Genomic DNA, 26,179 nt, shown 5'->3' with positions numbered 1-26,179 from the left:
CGTATCAGAGCTGTCTCAGTACGTGTTGCCCACGTATCAGAGCTGTCTCAGTACGTGTTGCCCACGTATCAGAGCTGTCTCAGTACGTGTTGCCCACGTATCAGAGCTGTCTCAGTACGTGTTGCCCACGTATCAGAGCTGTCTCAGTACGTGTTGCCCACGTATCAGAGCTGTCTCAGTACGTGTTGCCCACGTATCAGAGCTGTCTCAGTACGTGTTGCCCATGTACTGGAACATGTCTGGACCAAAAGAGTATGGCATGTTGCATTTGACTGATTGATGCCATGAAGCATTGGCCTCCCATGATAAACAAAATTATAAAATAATTAGCCAATCAGCGTTGAGCTTAACTCAACTGTGGCTTGTCCTGTTGCAACAAAATGCCTCAAGGAAGGCCAGTTTGGATTTTGGCTTCACACCAATCAATAGCTTGCTAAATCTGACTTTTCCTAAGACATGGACGGAGATGGGGATTTGGACTTGTGGTTTTGACTTAATTCTCTGGTACAGGCCAAGGATTATGATGGTGATTTGTTCTAGCCATAAATGTATATATTATGCCTCTGGCCTGAGATGACTGAAGTTCAATATGTAGCCTAGTACTGTATGACAGAGCCATGGACTGTTTTGCCAAAATGAAAGAGAGGATGGCATTGGCATTCAACTAGTCTACAAGTAGCGCAAGCCAACATTTCTTATTTTACTTGCAATATTTGCTTCGTGGACTTCACCGGACAGATGTTGCTCTGAGTTTTCTTCTATGAAACAAATGCATGTGTAGTTCAATTTACTCTGCCACTGTGTGACTGTTGTCTTTTAATTGTCATGGCCTTATTGTACAGTCGTGGGCAAAAGTTGAGAATGACACAAATATTAATTTCCACTAAGTTTACTGCTTCAGTGTCTTTAGATATTTTTGTCAAATGTTACTATGGAATACTGAAGTATAATTACAAGCATTTCATAAGTGTCAAAGGCTTTAATGACAATTACATGAAGTTGATGCAAAGAGTCAATATTTGCAGTGTTGACCCTTCTTTTTCAAGACCTCTGCAATCCGCACTGGCATGCTGTCAATTAACTTCTGGGCCACATCCTGACTGATGGCAGCCCATTCTTGCATAAACAATGCTTGGAGTTTGTCAGAATTTGTGGGGTTTTGTTTGTCCACCCGCCTCTTGAGGATTGACCACAAGTTCTCAATGGGATTAAGGTCTGGGGAGTTTCCTGGCCATGTACCCCCCCAAAAAATCGATGTTTTGCTCCCTGAGCCACTTAGCTATATTGCCTTATGGCAAGGTGCTCCATCATGCTGGAAAAGGCATTGTTCGTCACCAAACTGTTCCTGGATGGTTGGGAAAAGTTGCTCTCGGAGGATGTGTTGGTACCATTCTTTATTCATGGCTGTGTTCTTAGGCAAAATTGTGAGTGAGCCCACTCCCTTGGCTGAGAAGCAACCCCACACGAATGGTCTCAGGATGCTCACCTTGTCTTCTCCGGACAAGCTTTTTTCCGGATGCCCCAAACAATCGGAAAAGTGATTCAGAGAAAATACCCCAGTCCTCAGCAGTCCAATCCCTGTACCTTTTGCAGAATATCAGTCTGTCCCTGATGTATTTCCTGGAGAGAAGTGGTTTCTTTATTGCCCTTCTTGACACCAGGCCATCCTCAAAGTCTTCGCCTTGCTGTGCATGCAGATGCACTCACACCTGCCTGCAACCATTCCTGAGCAAGCTCTGTACTGGTGGTGCCCCGATCCCGCAGCTGAATCGACTTTAGGAGACGGTCCTGGCGCTTTCTGGACTTTCTTGGGCGCCCTGAAGCCTTCTTCACAACAATTGAACCGCTCTCCTTGAAGTTCTTGATGATCCGATAAATGGTTGATTTAGGTGAAATCTTACTGGCAGCAATATCTTTGCCTGTGAAGCCCTTTTTGTGCAAAGCAATGATGACAGCACGTGTTTCCTTGCAGGTAAACATGGTTGACAAAGGAAGAACAATGATTTCAAGCACCAGCCTCCTTTTGAAGCTTCCAGTCTGTTATTCAAACTCAATCAGCATGACAGAGTGATCTCCAACCTTGTCCTCGTCAACACTCACACCTGTGTTAATGAGAGAATCACTGACATGATGTCAGCTGGTCCTTTTGTGGCAGGGCTGAAATGCAGTGGAAATGTTTTTTGGGGATTCAGTTCATTTGCATGGCAAAGAGGGACTTTGAAATTCATCTGATCACTCTTCATAACATTCTGGAGTATATGTAAATTGCCATCATACAAACTGGGGCAGCAGACTTTGTGAAAATTAATATTTGTGTCATTCTCAAAACTTGGCCACGACTGTTCATCACGGTGGTGTATGAACTAACAGGTTATAGAGCAAACAACACAATTATCACAACATAGGATGTAATATGGCTTTTTTTTACTGGCTTGGCTGGTCTTCCTCAGTGATTTTATCCACGCACCGCTACTGAATTGAACATATGTGAAAAAATTGTTTCACGTGCTAAATTTAAACTCAACATGTGAAAACAGTGGTTTGTTCTTTTTGTAAGGGATGATCAGCTTGAAACAAATACATAGAGAATTGGGTGAAGATGGCCAGAGGGACCTTTCATTGTGATGGAGTAAAGTCAATAACTGGCCTCTGTTTTTAAGAGGTCTGTTCCTGATGAAGAAAACATGATTGGTATTTACACGTTGTGTATGCGTCTCTCCAAATGCCTCCAAAAATACAGAACCTCTACATGACTACACAGACAGAGAGCTGAGAAACGCTCAGTCTGAAAGACATTTGCAGTGAACAACTCAGCTTCTAATCTGCAATTACCATTTTTCCATCTGATTAACTCATAAAATAAATGCACTCTGCACAAACGGCACCTTATTGTTGATTGTTGAAAGCATTAGAAAATGCCAAATTACCCTATCAAGAAGTTGATTACAAGATGATTTGATGTTGAGCACGAGGGGAACTTCGGGAATCGATGCTTCTGTCTCTTAGTGATGCTATAGGCTCGGATGATTAGCGCTGTTTCATTTACAGTTAATCTACATCGCTGTGCTCCATTTCCAATCCACAAACAGATAGTCCTCCTCAAGTGCGAGGTCCTTTTACCATTCACATGACTCATCACATACAGCCAGCCAGAGAGGTACCATTGCTCTAGATTGAGAGTCCCCTATGGGTCAGACTCATTCCAGAGTTGTCCCTTCATTAGGCCTGTAATGGTGTGATGGATAATGGGAGAGAGAGGGTTTGACTTACGATAAGCTGTTCTCCAGCCGCCCGCCAGTGGATCCAATGATCTCCCCCAGAGTGCAGAAGGTCTGACCCAGGAAGTCCTGGTGGAGAGAGCCTGGGGTCAGTCTTATGACCCGTCTGATCAGGGTTGGGGCCAAATCCATTTAAATTCATGAAGTAAACCAAATTCCAATTCCAAATTTTCCTAATTGAAAAGCATTGAAGGGAATTGGAATTTGAGGTAGAATTTCAGTGTTCTTCCTGAGTGGAAATGGAATTGACCCCAACCCTGTTTCTAACAGCAAGGCAGTTCACAGTACTACAGTACGTGCAGTGCTTTCAGATGGTGGTGAGTAAGGTGTAATACAGCTAGGACATCCCACATGCCAGACTGAAACCTAAAGTTATTCAAAGTGGCTGAAGACATTGGGAGCCACTGTGACAATGAAAACTATGCATTTTATAAAAATCTGGACATACCGTACATTATCAAAAAGGCTAAAAGAACAAGTTCACTTATTTTTTTTAAAAACCAAATCTATATATTTTTATGTAAATGCAATCTTATAGAAGTGTCCAGACACTTTTTCTCAATTTCACTTAGAAACACACCAGAAATAGACTTCCTCAGGCTCATTCTGCAGTATCGGGGCAATGATACAATATTAGCACATGCTCCAAAAACATTAAAATACGTCCTTTTATACTCTCAGTATAGTGAGCTCTCCAGGAACAGGGTAGGAGTGAAAACCTACTGGACGGTAGCTCTCCAGGAACTACATTATTCTGTTTCAAAAAACAACTAGTCTACTGTAGCTCTGGCTTTGAAGTCTCCTCTCAAAGTGCTTTACCTGAGATTTTGATATAGTGGGAATGGCTGAATGAGACTATGGTTGACATGACTGCTTGGTTTTGAACCAACGTTTGTCCTTGATTGGAACAGAAAACTCCCCCACAGACATCACATTGGACAAGCGAAAACAGGAGTGCAAAAAACCCACATCTCACATCATGAATGGGTGTCGTGACATACAAATCAGTAGACGTTGACATGCCATAATGACATTACATACATGAATAAATGTCTTTACTAGGTGCATCGATACTAACCTTCTGCGCTCCCGTATTTTGTTGAGCACAAAGGGAATAGAACACAGTCAGAGGTCAAATCTAGAATACAATATTGCATTCATCCAAAGACAACAAGCTTCCTTCTGATAATTATCCTTCCTCTGTACTGTCACTATTGGGATAAAATTGCATAATTAACAACATAACATTAACAACATGATGCATTATATACTGATGAGAGACACTTACAAATTTGGAAATATTTGAACTTCTGGAGTCCACATTGTATCTGCAAGAAACCAAACATAGTTATATAGGTATAAATCACTCCAAATGACCAACTATATCAGTGTGAATAGCCAGTTCAGGTATTAGATAAGTTTCCTCTTTGCGAACTAAATGAGCAAATGTAATTATCTCTAAATTAACCTTGATTTTAACAAGGATGTTTCTGCAGGAGGGAAACAGGGTAGAAGGGTTGAGAATATACTCCCTGTTTGCTAACATTAGAACATCCACTGAGTATACCGCTGACAGACTGAATCCTATTCACCCTGGATATGAAGCCAATCCTCTACCTCGGGCCTCAGGGCTGTGATGCTTGCTTAACTCTTCCCTTGGTCAAACTCAATAGCTCATTGGTTCGTAACATTTATTTTGTCCCATCATTTGGGAGTTCTGTCTGTCTGTAGGGTGCCTGTTATGCTGGAGTAGACTGATTGATTATTTGCAGTTTGTTAAAAATGAATATTGACCTTGCTAACACCTGAACCACACTGATTGTTTCTAAGAGCTTTGTCACAGTGCAAAACCATTGCAATTGATTCTTGATTGATTTTCCAGAGCTTAAATAATAGCACCTGAAACAGTTGGAACAAGGGCTCTACACAGTAATAGCTTGATAACAACCATTTAAAGGGCATAATTCAATCTTTAACAGTAGTTATGTAAAACGTTATTTTCTCCCCACATCCCTATGATACAAATGTCTAACATGTAGCCACAAATAGTTATTAAAATAAAATACTTTTCGCAGTTCAACACTAGAATTTTGCAGTTGTATATTACCTGACTTTGAAGAGCAGATAGAACAGTCCATAATGAATAACAGACTGCTCAACAAAACCTACTATATATCACTGACTACATTAAAAAGGTATAATAATCTTTCTCTAGTATTGATCTGGAATAAGAGGTGGGGTGGCTGACCAGAATAACCAAGTGGACGTAGCGACAGCACTTAATCACGGTGATAAATGAAAAGGCTTGTTCTTCAGAAAGTATTCACACCCCTTGACATTTTACACATTTTGTTGAGTTACAGCCTGAATTTAAAATTGATTTAACATAGATTTTGTGTCACACACAATACCCGAATGTCAAAGTGGAATTATGTTTTTCTAAATATTTACAAATGAAAAGCTGAAGTGTCTTTAGTTAATAAGTATTCAACCTCTTTGTTATGGCAAGCCTAAATAAGTTCAGGAGTAAAAAAGTTACATAATAAGTTGCATGTGTTAAACATGATTTTTGAATGACTACCATCTCTGTACCCCACACATCTGTCAGGTCCCTCAGTCGAGCAGTGCATTTCAAACACAGATTTAACCACAAAGGCCAGGAGGTTTTCCAATGCCTCGCAAAGAAGGGCATCTATTGGTAGATGGGTAAAAATGTCAAAAGCAGATATTGAATATCCCTTTGAACATGTTGAAGTTATTAATTACACTTTGGATGGTGTACCAATACACCCAGTTTCTAAAAAGATACAGGAGTCCTTTCTAACTCAGTTGCCGGAGAGGAAGGAAACCACTCAGGGATTTCACCAATAGTGACTTTCAAAAAGTTGGTGGTGGCCCCCTCACTCTTCTGAGAGAGGCCTGCTCTGTGACCCGAAAGACTAACAAGGGAGCAAAGAATTTTTTTGAAACTACTTATAAATTGGTCCTATGTATAAAACTAAAAACGTTTATTTAGGCTTTTAGCTTAGCAGTAGGTATTTCCCAGTTGGAGACAGATAGGTTGGTCACTTACACGTCAAAGCGGAGGTTCTGCTTCTCTTCGAAGAAGAAGTCCAGGAAAAACTTCCGCACAAAGTTTGGATTCAGTGTGTTGTCAATAACCTCTGTTCTGCCAAACTAAAACAGTAGTCAGGAAAAGGAAACAGGTTACAGAGTAATACTTAATCTAAGAGAAGATGGAAACATCAACTCCATAATTGATATCAGTATGACCCATATGATAATCAATGACACAATGTCACTCTAAATCTAAGTATAAGAAAGTTTAACATCACTAGTAATATTATCCACATACATCAACCGTAACATTGGGATCAACTCAAAAACAATGAGCAGCAAATCCTGAGTACTCTAAACAAAATAAACAGCACAGAGCCACACTATTACCAATACAGCCTGTGATCTACTCTACACCCTCAGTGAGTTAGAATCACAACTGGGTTTAAACCAAGGGAGTGTTGTGTTCTAATGGCTGGCTCCTCAGCCAGAACAGAACCAAGGGAGTGTTGTGTTCTAATGGCTGGCTCAGCCAGAACAGAACCAAGAGAGTGTTGTGTTCTAATGGCTGGCTCCTCAGCCAGAACAGAACCAAGGGAGTGTTGTGTTCTAATGGCTGGCTCCTCAGCCAGAACAGAACCAAGGGAGTGTTGTGTTCTAATGGCTGGCTCCTCAGCCAGAACAGAACCAAGAGAGTGTTGTGTTCTAATGGCTGGCTCCTCAGCCAGAACAGAACCAAGGGAGTGTTGTGTTCTAATGACTGGCTCCTCAGCCAGAACAGAACCAAGGGAGTGTTGTGTTCTAATGGCTGGCTCCTCAGCCAGAACAGAACCAAGGGAGTGTTGTGTTCTAATGGCTGGCTCAGCCAGACAGAACCAAGAGAGTGTTGTGTTCTAATGGCTGGCTCCTCAGCCAGAACAGAACCAAGAGAGTGTTGTGTTCTAATGGCTGGCTCCTCAGCCAGAACAGAACCAAGGGAGTGTTGTGTTCTAATGGCTGGCTCCTCAGCCAGAACAGAACCAAGAGAGTGTTGTGTTCTAATGGCTGGCTCCTCAGCCAGAACAGAACCAAGGGAGTGTTGTGTTCTAATGACTGGCTCCTCAGCCAGAACAGAACCAAGGGAGTGTTGTGTTCTAATGGCTGGCTCCTCAGCCAGAACAGAACCAAGAGAGTGTTGTGTTCTAATGGCTGGCTCCTCAGCCAGAACAGAACCAAGAGAGTGTTGTGTTCTAATGGCTGGCTCCTCAGCCAGAACCGAACCAAGGGAGTGTTGTGTTCTAATGGCTGTCTCCTCAGCCAGAACCGAACCAAGGGAGTGCTGTGTTCTAATGGCTGTCTCCTCAGCCAGAACAGAACCAAGGGAGTGTTGTGTTCTAATGGCTGTCTCCTCAGCCAGAACAGAACCAAGGGAGTGTTGTGTTCTAATGGCTGGCTCCTCAGCCAGAACAGAACCAAGGGAGTGTTGTGTTCTAATGGCTGGCTCCTCAGCCAGAACAGAACCAAGGGAGTGTTGTGTTCTAATGGCTGGCTCCTCAGCCAGAACAGAACCAAGAGAGTGTTGTGTTCTAATGGCTGGCTCCTCAGCCAGAACAGAACCAAGGGAGTGTTGTGTTCTAATGGCTGGCTCCTCAGCCAGAACAGAACCAAGGGAGTGTTGTGTTCTAATGGCTGGCTCCTCAGCCAGAACAGAACCAAGGGAGTGTTGTGTTCTAATGGCTGGCTCCTCAGCCAGAACAGAACCAAGGGAGTGTTGTGTTCTAATGGCTGGCTCCTCAGCCAGAACAGAAGCAAGGGAGTGTTGTGTTCTAATGGCTGGCTCCTCAGACAGAACAGAACCAACAGAGTGAGAGTGTCTGAGTGATTCTGTCACAGCCGGCCGGCCCCAGGGCTGGAGCTCCATTTGTATCTACCAGACACTAATCCCCATTGGGCAGAGGGCCTGGCTGGTATGGTCCAACAGCACACAGTAATGAGCTATTGATCCCTGCACTGCTTCAATACCCGGCTCATGACCTTAATGCCCAGCGCACATAATCCCAGCTATCAACTCTGTCCCTCCCAATCCATTATCCGGCCTGGGAGGGGAGTTTATTGGAACCCTACCTACCTGGCATCCATCGACTAAGGAACCATCCGTCGTCACCTGAGACACTTCCACCTGTTCTATTTTGGGGCATCGTTCTCTGAGATACGATTGGTTAATGGGTAGTGGAGCGTTGTGGGGAATGTTTGTGTATAAAACGGAAAGTGATTGAAATTGCTGTGAAGTGACTGAAACTAAGAGGGCACAGCACTATAGTGTGTCAATGCTACAGTTAGCTAGAAACAAATAGATTTACTTTTAACATTTTACTTTTAGTTTACACCAACACTTAAGAGCGTATCGTTTATCAACCCTTGTCTCAGTGTATGTGGTGGTGCTCAGAAATAGAGAGATGGGGAGTGAGGGAATATGATTTGGCTTGTGAGTCTTCACTCAATGAATGATACACATACGCATGTCTGTAGTTGGGGATTGAAAGTTAACTGTGCTGATTATATAAAATATAGCACCAGTCAAAGTTGGGACACACTTACTCATTCAAGGGTTTCTTACTATTTTCTACATTATAGAATAATAGTGAAGACATCAAAACTATGAAATAACATATATGGAATCATGTAGTAACCCCCCCAAAAATTGTTAAACAAATCAAAATATATTATAGAATCTTCAAAGTAGCCACCCTTTGCCTTGATGACAGCTTTGCACACTCTTGGCATTCTCTCAACCAGCTTCACTTGGAATGCTTTTCCAACAGTCTTGAAGGAGTTCCCACATACACTGAGCACTTGTTAGCTGCTTTTCCTTCACTCTGCGGTCCAACTCATCCCAAACCATTTCAATTGGGTTCAGGTCGGGTGATTGTGGAGGCCAGGGCATCTGATGTAGCACGCCATCACTCTTCTTCTTGGTCAAATAGCCCTTACACAGACTGGAGGTGTGTTTTGTCATTGTCCTGTTGAAAAACAAATGACAGTTCCACTAAGCGCAAACCAGATTGGATGGCGTATAGCTGCAGAATGCTGTGGTAGCCATGCTGGTTAAGTGAGCCTTGAATTCTAAATAAGTCACCTGAAAAGCACTCGCACACCATCACACCTCCTCCTCCATGCTTCACTGTGGGAACCACACATGCGGAGATCATCCGTTCAGCTACTCTGCGTCTCACAAAGACACGGAACCAAAAATCTAAAATTTGGGCCAAAGGACAGATTTCCAGCGGTCTAATGTGTCCATTGCTCGTGTTTCTTGGCCCAAACAAGTCTCTTCTTATTGGTGTCCTTTAGTAGTGGTTTCTTTGCTGCAATTCGACCTTGAAGGCCTGATACCCTCAGTCTCCTCTGAACAGTTGATGTTGAGATGTGTCTGTTACTTGAACTCTGAAGCAGTTATTTGGGCTGCAATTTCTGAGGCTGGTAACTCTAATGCACTTATCCTCTGCAGCAGAGGTAACTCTGGGTATTCCTTTCCTTTCTGAGGCTGGTAACTCTAGTGAACTTCCTCTGCAGCAGAGGTAACTCTGGGTCTTCCATTCCTGTGGCGGTCCTCACGAGATTCAGTTTCATCATAGTGCTTGATGGTTTTTGCAACTGCACTTGAAGAAACTTTCAAAGCCCAAATAGGGCTTTCTTCTGTATACCACCCCTACTTTATCCCAACACAACTGATTGGCTCAAACGCATTAAGAAGGAAAGAAATTTCACAAATTAACAGAACCGTTAATTGAAACGCATGGTTGAGAGAATGCCAAGAGTCTGCAAAGCGGTCATCAAGGCAAAGGGTGGCTGCTTTAAAGAATCTCAATTTAAAACATATTTTGATTTGTTTAACACTTTTTGTTACTTCATGATTCCATATGTGTTATTTCAGAGATGTCTTCACTATTTTTCTACAATGTGGAAAATAGTAAAAATAAAGAGAAACCCTTGAATGAGTAGGTCTGTCCAAACTTTTTACTGGTACTGTATTTTATTTGGCACATACACCAGATAGCTGCTGTGCAATGTGTTGTTTTACAGGGTCAGCCATAGGACAGTGCCCCTGGAGCAAATTAGGGTTAAGTGTCTTGCTCAAGAGCACATGGATTTTTCACCTTGTCGGCTCGGGTATTCGAGCCAGCGGTTACTGGCCCAACACTGATCGCTAGGCTACCTACCACCCTATAATTATGCCCTCTCTTTGATTAGCCCTGTCGCAATGAACAAGCTAGTGGAAGACGTCTTGCTGTAAGGGGATCGACTCAGACAAAGCCCTTAATGACATTCTTTAGTCAAGCAGTGTTGACTTATTAAATATATAAACAAACAAAAACCGTCAGCACCGTGGCAGAGATTAAATTGGATCTGCGCTTTAGGATAAAGGTTCTCTCAAGAGAAATGCAAGAAGAGGAAATTCAAGAGAGGTAGAGGGAGCGATAGAGATCGAGAGAGATAAAGATAGAGGGGAAGAAAGAGAGAGGGAGAGAAAAAGACAGAAAGATAGAGATACAGATTGAGAGAGAATGAGAGACAGGAGAGGGATATAGATTGAGAGAGAAAGAGAGAAAGGAGAGTGATATAGATTGAGAGAGAAAGAGAGAGAGCACTTTGAGAATGAGCTGGCTTGCTGCTGCTGCTGATGATGATATTCCCAGCTAGACATTCTTCGGCATTGTGCAGTGCTCAAGGCTTAGGCGGTGGTGGCTGGCATAGCAACAGTTTTGCTATGTAGAGGGACTATCGGCAAAGTCGACAGAGAAGGGCCGATGGCCGACAGAGAAGGGCCGATGGCCGACAGAGAAGGGCCGATGGCCGACAGAGAAGGGCCGATGGCCGACAGAGAAGGGCCGATAGCCGACAGACTAGAAAACGACAATATCGGCTAGGCCGAGAGAGAGATTGAAAGAGCGAGATCCCCCATCAGCTATGGTGTAGGTGTGAATATTTAATGAATCCCTCTAGAGCTGTAGACCTCTGGGGAAACTTTGGCTCATCTTGTTCACTATCTTACTACCTGAACCTATCTTATCCTGTCTTGTTCCCTCTCAATTGAGTTGAATTGTAAAAATAACAGCACATATTGTTGGGTACATTTCCTGCTTTTACATCCTGCTATCATTAACGTGAATGAGGATGACCATTCTATTTCTATGCCAGCACATGCAGTCAGCAATAGAGGAGAAGAGAGAATGTGCATTTTAATTTGTCATTTGGCTGGCCAACAACCGTCATCCAAAATTCCATGACCGTCACAGCCCACTAATTTCAGTGATGGTGGATAAGCTCCAAAAACCAAGAAGAAGATGGAACAACATGAGTCTCAGCCTGGAAGGTTCTTACGTTTCCCCTAATCGTATGAATAAGTACCTTTAACAGAACAGCGAGTCAAGACGCAAATGAAAAAAGGCTGAAAATAGAACTTCCTTTTCAACTCACCTCCCTCCACTCTTTGGTGCCGATACCCTGCACATACAGCACAACCACTGCAGAGAGACAAAGAGAGAAGACAGAAGGCCATAGAACTGGAGAACATGGGGCCAGTTGCATTTGTAGAGCATTGCATTTGTAGAGTGTTTTTCATTTACAGACATACAATCACAAAGCTCTCTACATTGTAGAGCAACCATTAAAATAAAAATGCTTTAAAAAAAGGTCAAAACATTGAAAGTAATAGAGAACTAATTTGGTAGCATAGTATATGACAGTCATTCAATTCTCCCTAAAAACATTTCTCTAATAAGCATTTCAGAAAAAAAAACACTTGTTGATTCAGTTCAGGTTGGTCAACCGTTGCCACAGCCATGTAAACACAGCGGTTGAATGTTGGGCATCAGCGGTAATGCACTTCACTCTGGCTTCGCGCAGGCAATTAAAAAGATGTTCTCTCTTCTAAAGACCAATTAGGAACGTTGACAAAACTGCATCGGGGCAAGTGTCTGGGCACCGTGGCAACGTTACTGCATTGGCAGTTGCTGCTCATGGCAGATCTAAAATAGTAACACAAGAATGGAGCTACATACAGGAAGTACCAGTACCAGATCAATGTGGAGCTATATACAGGGAGTACCAGTACCAGATCAATGTGGAGCTATATACAGGGAGTACCAGTACCAGATCAATGTGGAGCTATATACAGGGAGTACCAGTACCAGATCAATGTGCAGAGGTACAAGGCATTTGAGGTAGATATGCACATGAAGGCAGGGTAAAGTGACTAGGCATCAGAATAGATAATAAGGTATGTGAGTAGATTCAATTGAAGTCGGAAGTTTACATACACTTAGGTTGGAGTCATTAAAACTCTTTTCAACCACTCCACAAATTTCTTGTTAACAAACTATAGTGTTGGCAAGTCAGTTAGGACATCTACTTTGTGCATGACATAAGGAATTTTAAAATATATATATTTTTTTTAAACAATTGTTTACAGACAGATTATTTCACTTATAATTCATTGTATCACAATTCCAGTGGGTCAAAAGTTTACATACACAAAACTGAATGTGCCTTTAAACAACTTGGGCTAATTGACATAATTTGAGTCAATTGGAGGTGTACCTGTGGATGTATTTCAAGGCCTTCCTTCAAACTCAGTGCCTCTTTGCTTGACATCATGGGAAATCAAAAGAAATCAGCCAAGAATTCCAAGAAAAAAATTGTAGACCTCCACAAGTCTGGTTCATCTTTGGGAGCAATTTCCAAACACCTGAAGGTACCACGTTCATCTGTACAAACAATAGTACGCAAGTATAAACACCATGCAGCCATCATACCGCTCAGGAAGGAGAAGTGTTCTGTCTCCTAGAGATGAACGCACTTTGGTGCGAAAAGTGCAAATCAATTCCAGAACAGCAGCAAAGGACCTTGTGAAGATGCTGGAGGAAACAGGTACAAAATTATCTATATCCACAGTAAAACGAGTCCTATAACCGACATAACCTGAAAGGCTGCTCAGCAAGGAAGAAGCCACTGCTCCAAAACCGCCATAATAAAGCCAGACTGCGGTTTGCAACTGCACATGGGGACAAAGATTGTACTTCTTGGAGAAATGTCCTCTCGTCTGATGAAACAAAAATAGTACTGTTTGGCCATTATTACCATCGTTATGTTTGGAGGAAAAAGGGGGAGGCTTGCAAGCCAAAGAACATCATCCCAACCGTGAAGCACGGGGGTGGCAGCATCATGTTGTGTGGGTGATTTGCTGCAGGAGGGACTGGTGCACTTCACAAAATAGATGGCATCATGAGGCAGGACAATTACGTGGATATATTGAAGCAACATCTCAAGACATCAGTCAAGAAGTTAAAGCTTGGTCGTGAATGGGTCTTCCAAATGGACAATGACCCCAAGCATACTTCCAAAGTTGTGGCAAAATGGCTTAAGGACAACAATGTCAAGGTATTGGAGTGGCCATCACAAAGCCCCGACCTCATCCTATAGATAATTTGTGGGCAGAACTGAAAAAGAGTGTGCGAGCAAGGAGTCCTACAAACCTGAATCAGTTACACCAGCTCTATCAGGAGGAATGGGACAAAATTCACCTAAGTTGTTGGAAGCTTGTGGAAGGCTATCTGAAATGTTTGACCCAAGTTAAACAATTCAGAGGCAATGCTACCAAATACTAATTGAGTGTAAGTAAACTTCTGAACCACTGGGAATGTGATGAAAGAAATTAAATCTGAAATAAATCATTCTCTCTACTATTATTCTGACATTTCACATTCTTAAAATAAAGTGGTGATCCAGCTGACCTAAGACAGGGAATTTTTACTAGGATTACATTTCAGGAATTGTGAAAAACTGAGTTTAAATGTATTTGGCTAAGGTGTATGTAAACTTCGACTTCAACTGTATGTACATGAAGGCAGGGTAAAATAACTAGACATCAGGCTAGATAAGAGTAAAATAAAATAACAGAGTAGCAGCAGCATATGATGAGTGTAAAAGTGTGTGTGTATGTAGTAAATGCGAATGTTTGTGGGTTTTGTATGGGACTGTCTGTGTCTGTGTGTGTGTGTGTGTGTGTGTGTGTGTGTGTGTGTATGTATGTATGTATGTGTGTGTGAGTATATGGTGTCTATAAAGTCTAGTGAGTGTGCGTGTCTGTGTGTGTGTGTGTGTGTATGTATGTATGTTTGTATGTATGTATGTGAGTATATGGTGTCTATAAAGTCTAGTGAGTGAGTGTGTATGTATGTATGTATGTATGTATGTATGTATGTATGTATGTATGTATGTATGTATGTATGTATGTATGTATGTATGTGAGTATATGGTGTCTATAAAGTCTAGTGAGTGTGCGTAGGGTCAGTGCAAGATAGTTGGTACAGATGGTTTGGGTCCCATAATTGACTATTTAACGGTCTGGCTATTTAGCAGTCTTATGGCTTGGGGGTCGAAGCTGTCTCAGAGCCTGTTGGTCTGAGAGCCTATGCGCCGGTACGGTTTGTCAGACCGTGGCAGAGTGAACAGTCTATGGCTTGGGTGGCTGGAGTCTTTGGCGATTTGAGCCTTCCTTTCACATCGCCTGATATAGCGGTCCTGGATGGCAGGGAGCTCTGCCCCAGTGATGTACTGTGCCGTCCGCACCACCCTCTGTAGCGCTTTGTGGCCGAGGGCGGTGCATTTGCCATACCAAGGGATGATCCAGCCAGTCAAGATGCAAAGAATAATTTGTCTACCCAAGTTGCCTCTGTGTTTGTAAGCATGTCAGAGGACAGTAAGTGAAATTGAGACAGACTTAGTCAAGGCAGAGCTATGAGAGCTCACAGTAGTGCCCTGTAGTCTAATTCTAAAAGCTAACAGGGTCTGCTGGAGCCATATTTTGCTCCTAGCAGTGCAGTCCATTAAAATATATAACTCTGGTCAGTCAACAAAGTAAGCAGCTATCGTGGGTGCCTTGCAGAAACAGCCTTTGAACAACAGTATGGAACGAATCATTCAAAAGAGATAATAAGTGCTTCCTTGACCTGTGGTATACCGTAGGATTCCTCCAGGATGAGACAGAAACTAGTACTCCTTTAGATTAACCTACATTTGAGGAAAGATGAGAAACCCACAGCATAAGTAGGCTTGGACGATATATCGTTTATACCGTATAATTTCAAAATGTGGTTAACTTGCCAGCTAAGTGGCTAGATGTTAACATGAAGCTTCTTGGTTACAGCAGAGACATTCAAACCCCCTCCTGGATCAAGATCCCTGTTGACTAAATTGTTTTGTGCTTCCACAAAATAGAAATAGTGCCCCCTTGTGTGCACATTCGGTAATACCGTATACACCGGTAGGTACAGAAACAGTATGAACATCTGGATATCGCCCAACCCTTAACCTAACTCCCAGCAGCAGATTGATTGTTTGGTTTATGGAAGGTAACTGTGAGAGGACAGCCCATCTGGTGGGATACAGCAGAGCCAAATCCAAAGGAGCTGCTTGCCAACTTTTCTCCTTTGGCTTCAGGATCAGGTAACCAGGTGAACAGAACTTCAATTCAATCAGCCTTACTATCGAATCCATTATGCTGAGTGTTGAGGTAGCCAATAAAAATTTAAAAAGTTCACAATTCTATCTATTGTACAACAGAGCTTATTGTCGTGCATTAAATAGGTTGGCAAAGTAATACAAAAATACATGCAGACATGCAGACTTCCTATTAGATCTGAAAAGACACCCATCACAAGTCTAGCTTGATTAGGCTGACAGTGCATTACAGCATCCTATCTAAAATGCATGCAAAAGGGCAAAATACCAGACAATATTCTTCACACTGTTAATTTATCAGAGAATCAAGTTGAAGTAGAGGGTACTTTTGTGGTCTATGATGAATGATCTTTCATAGTCACATGGATGTTTATTACACTGTTGATTGCCATAGGCTGGGTTTTGGATTTGCATTGCAAAAATAATCACACTGGATCAGGCCTAAAACCTCCTTGCTTGTGGGCATTGCATAAAAGCTGCTTGCTATGAGGAACACAGGAAGATGGAATGAGGAACCAAAGAGAGAAGGAATATGTTTGCTTGGCATACAGAGGGAGAAATTATTCACCCACAAACACATCAAACCGGTCACGGATTGAGGGCTACGCTGCAGGTTTCAGGACTCAACTGGCAGAAATCCCCCCTAAATCTCTCTCACAGCAATTTAGGAGAGGGAGGATAGGGTTTAGATCCCGGCTAATCTATTGGGGGGGGGGGGGGGGGGGGGGGGCTGACCCTGAATGAATCATAAGTCTGGAACACCCTAAACCCTAGCAGGGATCTGGTTTAACAAGGTCACATAGAAACACCACCAGTCTGCACACATAGGGACAATGGCAGCTATGAGTGACACTGAGTCCTTATAGTTGACACATCGCAACCTTGAAACAGAGGAGACACACACTAGGGCTGACCCCATTTAGTTGACTAGTCCATTGTTTGTTCGATAGGCTGTTGGTCGACTGAGATTTCTTTAGTCAGGCAGTAGCATGAAATAAAAATCACGGTGTACAAGACCTGTCTGATGTGGCTCCTGTCTGAGTGGACTGATCCATTGTGGAGGCTGTGGGTATGGCATAGCCCATCAGTCTAAGACATTTGCTACTGAAATTGTATATGGTTATATTAAGTAAACAATAAACATGAATAAAAATTATATAATTTTATAACAAATGCGCAACTGAGAAGATACATCCAGGTCAATATCCAGGTTAAGGCATTGTGTTGGAAATGGACTGGGAGTATAGACAGATATCTTGGTCTACAGTCAATGGACTGGGAGTATAGACAGATATCTTGGTCTACAGTCAATGGACTGGGAGTATAGACAGATATCTTGGTCTACAGTCAATGGACAGTCAGTTCTTTAAAACCTCAGTTAGATAACATTTTTTGTAAAGGACCAGTAAAATAACCAGTAGCCCAACTTCTTTTAAATCATAAACCACATTGCTGATGGCAGTAATGTTATGTGTCACCTGTAAAGTAGTTCTAAATGTAGTATGCATATATACGGCTGCCAATGAGAGGGTGGCTTAGGTGGCTTGAAAGGGTACATTTTAGCTGTGTCATGATTCTAAAAGAGAAGACAAATTCTTACCTAAAAGAGCAATGGTAAACAATGATTAATGATAGTTAGTGTGGGTGAAATTGCAGCTTTTATATTCATCTGCTGGGGAGACCTATACAACTCCTATTCAAATATGACCTTTTTGAAAAGCTCCTTGAGTGGCTTAATAAATGAACGTACAAAATTACGATCTTAATTACACCCACGGCAGGGACTGGCGTTTCCAAGCCTCAATCAGGGAGTATAACTTAATGGATGGAATAATAGGTTTGTGGTAGGTATTGGACCTGCTTAAATTACTTTTCGGGGAATGATCTCAGCAGTGAAGCAGTCCTTGGGTAGCTTCCTTTCTAAAATGGACTGAGAAGGTTATGCACATTGGAGGAAATAGGTTTTTCACACTGCCTACATTTGTCTCTTATCCAGAGCGACTTACAGTACATATTACAGTAACGTGCCTTGCTCAAGGGCACATTGACAGATTAGTTAACTAATCAGGTCGGGGATTCGAACCAACGACCGTTCGGTTATTGCCCAATGCTCTTAACCGCTTACTACTTCATATTCAGGAGTCTGGTGGTTCTGCATCGGTGTGGGGGTTCAACTACTTCAGCCATACAGATCAGCTATTGTAAGCTATGGAAAGCAAATGTCTCATTCTGGACAATTTACTATTATGCAAAATGAGACTGACGTTACGTTGAACTATTTTGGAGAGAGATTAAAGCAGTATAATTTTTTACATTTAGTAAACACTCTTATCTAGAGCGACTTACAGTAATGAGTGCATACATTTTTGTACTAGTCCCCCATTGGAAACAAACCCACAACTCTAGAGTTGCAAGCAACATGCTCTACCAACTGAGCCACACAAGGACCTCCAAAATGCAAAGAAGTGCAGTATACAGAACAGTGTATGCTCTAAAACAAAGGACATATCTCATACATCACATTATATATATCGCATGCCAATCAAAGAGATTATGCTCGGAACTCAAATTTTATTTTCAGGATCCAATTCTAAGAAGCAATCACAATACGGAATGGATTTCAGTGAGAGGAATTTGTGAGAACAGTTTTCATTTCCTCAAGGGTAGTCCATGCTTGGGTTAAAAGTCACACATGCCTAGAATATATTTAGGTTAGCCTGGATCATACGGATATAAGGAGTGACTATTAGTCAATGGGAAACGTCCTCTCCACCAAACCCCTAGTTAAGTTAATCAACCTCCATACAAATTCATGTGCATCTTGGTGGAATTCATACAACAATTTGACAGCACTGTCCAAGACAGACAAAAGGCCATGGCCAATAACATACTGTACTCTGAATAACTGAAACAGTTTCTGGTTTCTAAAATAGACTCATGAACACTAGGGCTGTCCCCGCCCCAAAAAAAAAATGTTGGTCAACCGAAAGTCGTCTATTCTTTCGACCAATCGATTGGTCAACATTTTTAAATGTGTATTTTTTTCCCATAAGGTGTGTTTAAAAAAAACAAACACCCTATGTGTTATAATAAAATCAACTATGAGCTTGTCTGATACTTAAAGCACACCGTTTGATGAAATAAGACGCAAATGACTCAAGAGGATGAAAGAGATTAAGATTATCGGAAGAGAAAAACCTTAACCTGACCCGACCGTCCTCTCGCTCCTGCTGGCTTTAGCAGATTCTACCGTTACTCTCCTGAAGTTACCGGTAATAGGCGAGGATTTGGCAACCTTTCTCGTGTGGAATGCCAATTTACAGGGCTTTCGGAAAGTATTCAGACCCCTTGACTTTTTCCACATTTTGCTACGTTACAGCCTTATTCTAAAAAAAGATTTTTTTAATCCTCATCAATCTACACACAATACCCCTAATGACAAAACAAAAAAAACAGGTTCATTAAATGCATTAAAAATAAAAAACTGAAATATCACATTTACATAAGTATTCAGACCCTTTACTTAGTTGAAGCACCTTTGGTAGCGATTACAACCTTGAGTTTTCTTGGGTATGACGCTACAAGCTTGGCACACATGTATTTGGGAAGTTTCTCCCATTCTTCTTTACAGATCCTCTCAAGCTCTGTCAGGTTGGATGGGGTGCATTGCTGCACAGCTTTCATCAGGTCTATCCAGAGATGTTCAATTGGGTTCAAGTCTGGGGTTTGGCTGGGCCACTCAAGGACATTCAGAGATTTGTCCCGAAGCCACTCCTGTGTTGTCATGGCTGTGAGCTTAAGGTCGTTGCTCTGTTGGAAGGTGAACCTTCGCCCAAGTCCGAGTTCCTTGGTGCTCTGGAGCAGGTTTTCATCAAGGATCCCTGTACTTTGCTCCATTCATCTTTCCCTCAATCCTGACTAGTCTCCCAGTCCCTGCCGATGAAAAACATCTGCACAGGCCTCCCGATTGGCGCAGCAGTCTAAAGCACTGCATCACAATGCTAGAGGATACACTACAGACCCAGGTTCGATCCCAGGCTGTGTCGCAGCTGGCCGTGACCGGGAGACCCATGAGGTGGTGCACAACTGGCCCAGCATCGTCCAGGTTAGGGGAGGGTTTGGCCGGCCACGATGTCCTTGTACCATCGCGCTCTAGCGACTCCTTGTGGTGTCTGGGCACACGCACGCTGACGTCGGTCGCCAATTATATGGTGTTTCCTCCAACACATTGGTGCAGCTGGCTTCCGGGTTAAGAGAGCAGTGTGTCAAGAAGCAGTGCGGCTTGGCAGGGTCGTGTTTCGGAGGATGCATGGCTCTCGACCTCTGCCTCTCCTAAGTCCGTACAGGAGTTGCAGTGTTAGGACAAGACTAACTACCAATTGGATATCACGAAAAAGGGGTAGAAAGTACCAACTAAAATACAAATATTTGTACCTGTAATAAAACTATGGTAGATGGCATCAAGAGAGTAGTGGCTCTGGTAAATGGTGTCAACATAGTTAAGAACTGTCAGTTACCCTTCCCCAGATCTGTGCCTCAGCATAATCCTATTTCGGAGCTCTACGGACAATTCCTTCGACATCATGGCTTTTGCTCTGACATGCACTGTCAACTGTGGGACCTTATATAGACAGGCGTCTGCCTTTCCAAATCATGTCCAATCAATTGAATTTACCACAGGTGGACTCCAAGTTGTAGAAACATTTCAAGGATGATCAATGGAAACAAGATGCACCTGAGCTCAATTTCGAGTCTCATAGCAAAGGGTCTGAATACTTAAGTAAATAAGATATGTTTTTTATATTTTTTATATACTTTTGCAAAAATTTCGCAAAACTTTGTTTTGCTTTGTCATTATGGGGTGTTGCGTATTGATTGATGAGGATTTTTTATTTGTTTTAATCCATTTTAGAATAAGGCTGCAACGTAACAAAATGTCAAGGGGTCTGAATACTTTCCGAATGCACTGTAGATATGCTACTGCTCGACTAAAAGAAAACTTGATCGATCAACAGCCTGTCGACCAAACAATCGACCAGTCGAATAATTGGGGTCAGCCCTAACGAACATAACATTTAAATAGCATAAAAACACACACACTACACAACATAAAGCACTTAGACACACATGGGTAATTTCACAGGTACATAGACAAAGCATAAGGTAATTCAATCATGGACACACACGCAGGCAACAATCTATTTAACTTCTCAAAGCAAAGAGAGCCCCGGCAAAGAATTGGTACAAGAACAAAGTTATTATGTCTGATCCATCTATTACTATGAGTTCAGAGCATGTTCTTCTATTTACACAAAACATGCACACAAACACACATGCACACAAACACAAAGCAAGTGTAATCTATGTGATTGGTTAGTTAATAGCACAAATTAGAAGAGGAAAAACCTCCATATCACATTTCACATTCTCAACTAGTTAGAGATTAGGCAGTGCACCTGCACCAGCGGCCTAAATCAATTAAGGACCACTAAACTCATAATCAAAGACCCCAATCTTTGAGTACCTTGGCGGGGCTGTTCCTGTTGCTAATGTGCACCTTCATCAGAGGCCCATGGTGTCTCTGTTTCTGCGGGATTGCTGTGGTGACATCCAGCCCCCTGAGCCCTGTCCTGTCAGCTCAACGCTGTCACTCTGTTCTGACCCCAACCTGTAGTAGCGTTCACCAAGCAACACTAGAGCAGGAATCATTTCTGCATTGTATCAAGCATTTGAAGAACGGAACAAAATATAGGCCAAGTAGAGGGTTAATTCATTCCTGAGTTCCAAAGTGACCTGTACAGTTTATAAGTCGAGTCCCACCGCAAAGAGCAATCCAACACTCAAAACAAAGTGAAATGAGAGGCCATGAACAGGAGTAAAAACAAATGTCTAAACATGAAATAGATCACAGCCATGTAATTATAGAGTTGGGCCAACTTGTAGAATTTTTAATATTGTTCTAATTATAGACATTTAGTTACATAGGATTGTTTAACTATTCCCATGCAATGTTAGTGGAGCTAACATGGCGGCCATAGACTGTTGTAGTGTCATGTAAATCCATCATAATGCACAAACACCAATGTCCTACCCATAATAAATTGTAATTCAATGGGATCGCTATGGTTCCAACTCTAAATACATGGCTCTTGATCAGAAACTTTTCAGTCAAACAGATAACACTGCAACTGTGGTTGTGTTTCTGAGACCAAATCTTTGAGTCAAGCAGAAACTAGTGAAAAACTAAGATGTAGAGAGCAGATAAGATAATGTCACGACTTCCACCGAAGTCGGTCCCTCTCCTTGTTCGGCCGGTGTTCGGCCGGTGTCCGGCCGGTGTTCGGCCGGTGTTCGGGCGGGTGTTCGGGCGGGTGTTCGGGCGGGTGTTCGGCCGGTGTTCGGCCGGTGTTCGGCCGGTGTTCGGCCGGTGTTCGGCGGTCGACGTCACAGACCATGGACCACTGATCCATTTTTCATTGGTTTTGTCTTGTCTTCCTTCACACCTGGTTCCAATCCCATCATTTACATGTTGTGTATTTATTTAACCCTCCGTTTCCCCTCATGTCCTTGTCGGAGATTGTATGTTTGTGTATTATGTGTTGGTGCGCGACGGGTTTTGTACCCACTTTTTATTATTTTGGTTTTGGAGTTGTGAAGCACTGATTAAACAACTCTGTTTACACCAAGTTCGATTCTCCTGCGCCTGACTTCCCTGCCACCAACACGCACCCGTTACAGGTAACCTATCTGACTTTGAAGACCAACAGATAGGAGCAAATGCTGAGTAAAACAGATGTTAAAACTGACTATGAACCTGTGACATGTAATCTCTGTAATTTTTCCAATGTCATCATATTTCAAACCTCAGAAATGTCCTTCTCAGAAATGACAAATGTTTGTATCCATTCGAATAGCAAAAGACGCTCCTCAGTCTTCAATCAGCTGTTTTTAAAAATGGTTATGTAAGTTTTATTTTCATGACAGTCTTCATCCATAACTGTAGGTTACACAGTTATACAGTAACTGTACAAGCCCTATTTCTGTGTATCTAGATAAAACAAACGGCTTTATAAAAGAATGTGCTTAATGGAATGTTCATAACATCCAGTCCCTGATTTTTTTTTGAAAGAAATGACAGAACTCTGAACAAAACCAATCAATTTACTGGAGTATATTCTGGAAAGACGGGACATATGCATGCATGGAATCCCACACATTCTTATCATTGACTGAAAAAGATGAAGGAGATGGACACATACCAGGATCAGACTTGGAGAATGTGTCCACGTGCAGAAGATCCCTATGGAAATAACATACAGGGGAAAGAAAGGGGGGGGGGACTATTTTAAATCAGACTTTTCTTTTCTCAACATCAATTCAATGTCACTGCAGCAGTGCAGCACCCACTTGAATATTTTTCTATGAAGTCTTTGTTTGCTTGTTAGTACATCATTTCTCATGGAAAACACCTTGACATTAAACACTTGTTATATTCCCTCATCAAAACAAAATGTATTACATACAGATAACTGCCAAAAGAATGGAAAAACCAACAAAGTGTCTTAATAGGACATTGGACGACCACGTGCTGCCAGAACAGCCTCAATGCTCCTTGGCATCGTAGATTCTCCAAGTGTCTGGAACTCTATTGGAGGTATGCGACACCATTCTCCCACGAGAAATTCCATCATTTGGTGTTTTGTAACATTGTCACATTGTCACATCCAACTCTTTCCTCCGCTGATGAGAACAGTCTCCTGGGATCATTTCTATATTGTCAGTATTTGAGTGACTGCCATTGGGTTCATGGTTCATATTATATCAAAGGGGAAACAACTATTCCCCATGAAAGGAATGGCAAAGACACTGGGTCTCTGTCGAGCTCTGGACCAGTGAGCTAAGGTACATTTGTCCCACAGCTGGCATGTTTTCCAAAGGTCTTCCTTTTAGGTTGGCAGTTTGCCAGGTGCAAAAAACACATAAAGGAAATGGGTTGTTGAGAGGCAGACAAATTAAATCAATGCTGTGCCTGCTTGTGTATTCTCCTAGCAATGTTCTATTAGATATGATAAGAGGAGACGTTGCAGATGTGTCTCACAGAGAACGATCCTCTTGTTTCTAAGCATTGAGGAAATCCAAAATTAAGGCTTAGTAATCTCCTAGGAGGCCCCAGCAGCCGATCCATTCATTATTCAGGGTCAGGGAGGATTATTGTTTGGTGGCTGGGGTCGTGACCATGGATTTCTGACCATCAGATTTTTTTTTTTAGGACAGACAACACAAAGACCACTCAGCCAATAGTGTATAATTGCACAGCATGAGGAAATGTTCTTAATTCCCTCTTCAACAGAGACACTGACAGCCACCACAATCCCAGATCCACATTCTCAATTTTGATCAACAAATGTGAGACTTGAAATACAACCGCAGTATGACATTCTCTGTCTGTATCAGATTTGAGGACTGTAACCTGGCCAGTAGGATGAGTTGCTACAGGTTAGTGACAGGGGTCTCAGGGACCATTGAACAGACTGAAGGGACAACACTGCTAACAGTCTACATCTCTTTTTCCATGTAGGATATAGTCTTACTTGACAGTTCATGAACACACATCACTGGTCAAAGTGTTAGAGGCCCCTTGTAAACTCAAGTTAGTTTGTCAGATGCCTTGTCAAACCTCTATATGTGCTGTTGGTTTTGTATAGTAGTACCGTAGGTTACGCAACGTCAACATTTATCTGTCTCAGTGTGATTCGCCACTGACCTTTCCGGGAAATAACATGTCTGAAAACAAACACGTACTGCTGTGGAAAACACAGGAATGGGCTGAGAGCTGAACATTTGTCACATTTTGTCTCCCAAAAACAGTTAGTCCATTTTGTTTCCTGAGCTATAACATACTGTACTGACCTGTATAGATCATATTGGACCTGCCGTTGTATGAATTTATTTCTAAATCGATTGCCATGTTAAATAACCCACTGATTTCAGATTATATACAGTGCCAGGGCATTTATGCACACTGCAAACTGATGTGATTAAACATTTGACTGTGAAAAGGATGCCAAGGGGGCAACAAGAGGCAAATGTGCTATTGCGGCCGCGTGCAGAGGTACGTAGAGGAGCTTGCTTATTATTGAAGTACTGTATTTAGTGAAGGACATAATGGCAGAAATGTTCATGAAGACGATTAGGTGCAAAATGTGGGTATATACACTCCACACATGTAGAGTAGCCAAGCTCTATTGTATTTAGGCTATACCTGCTTGAGGTGATTAATCAATGGCCACACCACAACATTATCCAGTCTTGGTGCCTGGCACCTCTATCACTGACTACACAGGGCTGATGTACAGTCAGTCACATCTTGGCACACCTTCGAAGGTGTATCAGGAAAGAGGATAATAAGTATGCAAGAGGTGAAACAATAGTTATCATATTTCTACTGGATGCTTGAGATTCTAAAAATGTTAGAATGTTGACTAAATTAAGAGATATCTAACTTGGTATGCAAACTTAAGTAACTTGTTAACACGGAAAATGTGCTCTAAATAATGATAATCAAATATTAGCACACATCTCATCTGCATGTTGTGAAATAATTTCAATACAAGACCTTTCACTTTATAGAAGACATCGTTCTGTAATTTTACATTTCATCATACATTCATGACCTTACCTGCATGACACGGTAACTTCTATTTTAGTAGCAGGAACGATGTTGTTCAGCGGATCGAAATCCCCTATTGATGCCATCATCGCGACTCTGAAGTTTCTCTTTAAATTTGCACGTGTCAAGCTATTCTGGTGAAATATGTCAAGAATACTATCGACCATTAAAAACTTAAATCAGACCACAAGTTAGCGGTAGAGACATATCTGTCTTCATTGAGTTTTGGAAAGAAACGCGTCGTAGATTAAAATACATTGCATTGGAGAGAAAAGCAATTTATCCTTTACGCCACGATGTAGCTTAGAGGAAGACTGAAGCGCGTGCCTCTCGGTATGGATGGATTCCCTTCAATTTATATTCTTCCAGTGCTTTCGACAGGTGGTGTTAGAAGCACGGTATGCACTTTTGCTGAAGGTATTTCTTTGGAAAATATTGTATTATTTGTTTCTTTCGCCGATATCATTTTAAGCTTGAATGCGTTTGATTATTTGATATATTTATTGTTTCACACATTTTAATATTATTGCATTGATTGACACGAACAGACAGTCGTCATTGTATCCTGTATAATTAAGCAACAAAGGCATATTCAAAATTTGGTTATTTTTGTCCTGGAAACAGAACTACAATAAGTCTAATTCTGAAACACATTTGTTCATCTGAGAACTTA

At 41.9% G+C, this 26,179-nt stretch overlaps 1 protein-coding gene across 1 annotated transcript in view; it reads right to left on the bottom strand.

Moving 5' to 3' along the window:
• Window positions 1–25,909, bottom strand: part of LOC129829599 (copine-9-like) — an 85,633-nt gene extending 59,724 nt beyond the window's left edge. The window contains exons 1-6 of the mRNA XM_055891382.1: window positions 25,516–25,909; window positions 23,096–23,136; window positions 11,793–11,839; window positions 6,352–6,455; window positions 4,563–4,606; window positions 3,271–3,361 (exon numbers count right to left, since the gene is read on the bottom strand). Coding sequence (XP_055747357.1) covers window positions 3,271–3,361; window positions 4,563–4,606; window positions 6,352–6,455; window positions 11,793–11,839; window positions 23,096–23,136; window positions 25,516–25,673 — 485 coding nt within the window. The 5' untranslated portion in view covers window positions 25,674–25,909. The remainder of the gene's footprint in view (window positions 1–3,270; window positions 3,362–4,562; window positions 4,607–6,351; window positions 6,456–11,792; window positions 11,840–23,095; window positions 23,137–25,515) is intronic.
• Window positions 25,910–26,179: the final 270 nt, after the last annotated feature.

The sequence above is a fragment of the Salvelinus fontinalis genome, chromosome 31 (assembly GCF_029448725.1).
Source record: "Salvelinus fontinalis isolate EN_2023a chromosome 31, ASM2944872v1, whole genome shotgun sequence".
NCBI classification, from domain to species: Eukaryota; Metazoa; Chordata; class Actinopteri; order Salmoniformes; family Salmonidae; genus Salvelinus; species Salvelinus fontinalis.
This window is presented reverse-complemented; position numbering and strand designations above follow the sequence as displayed.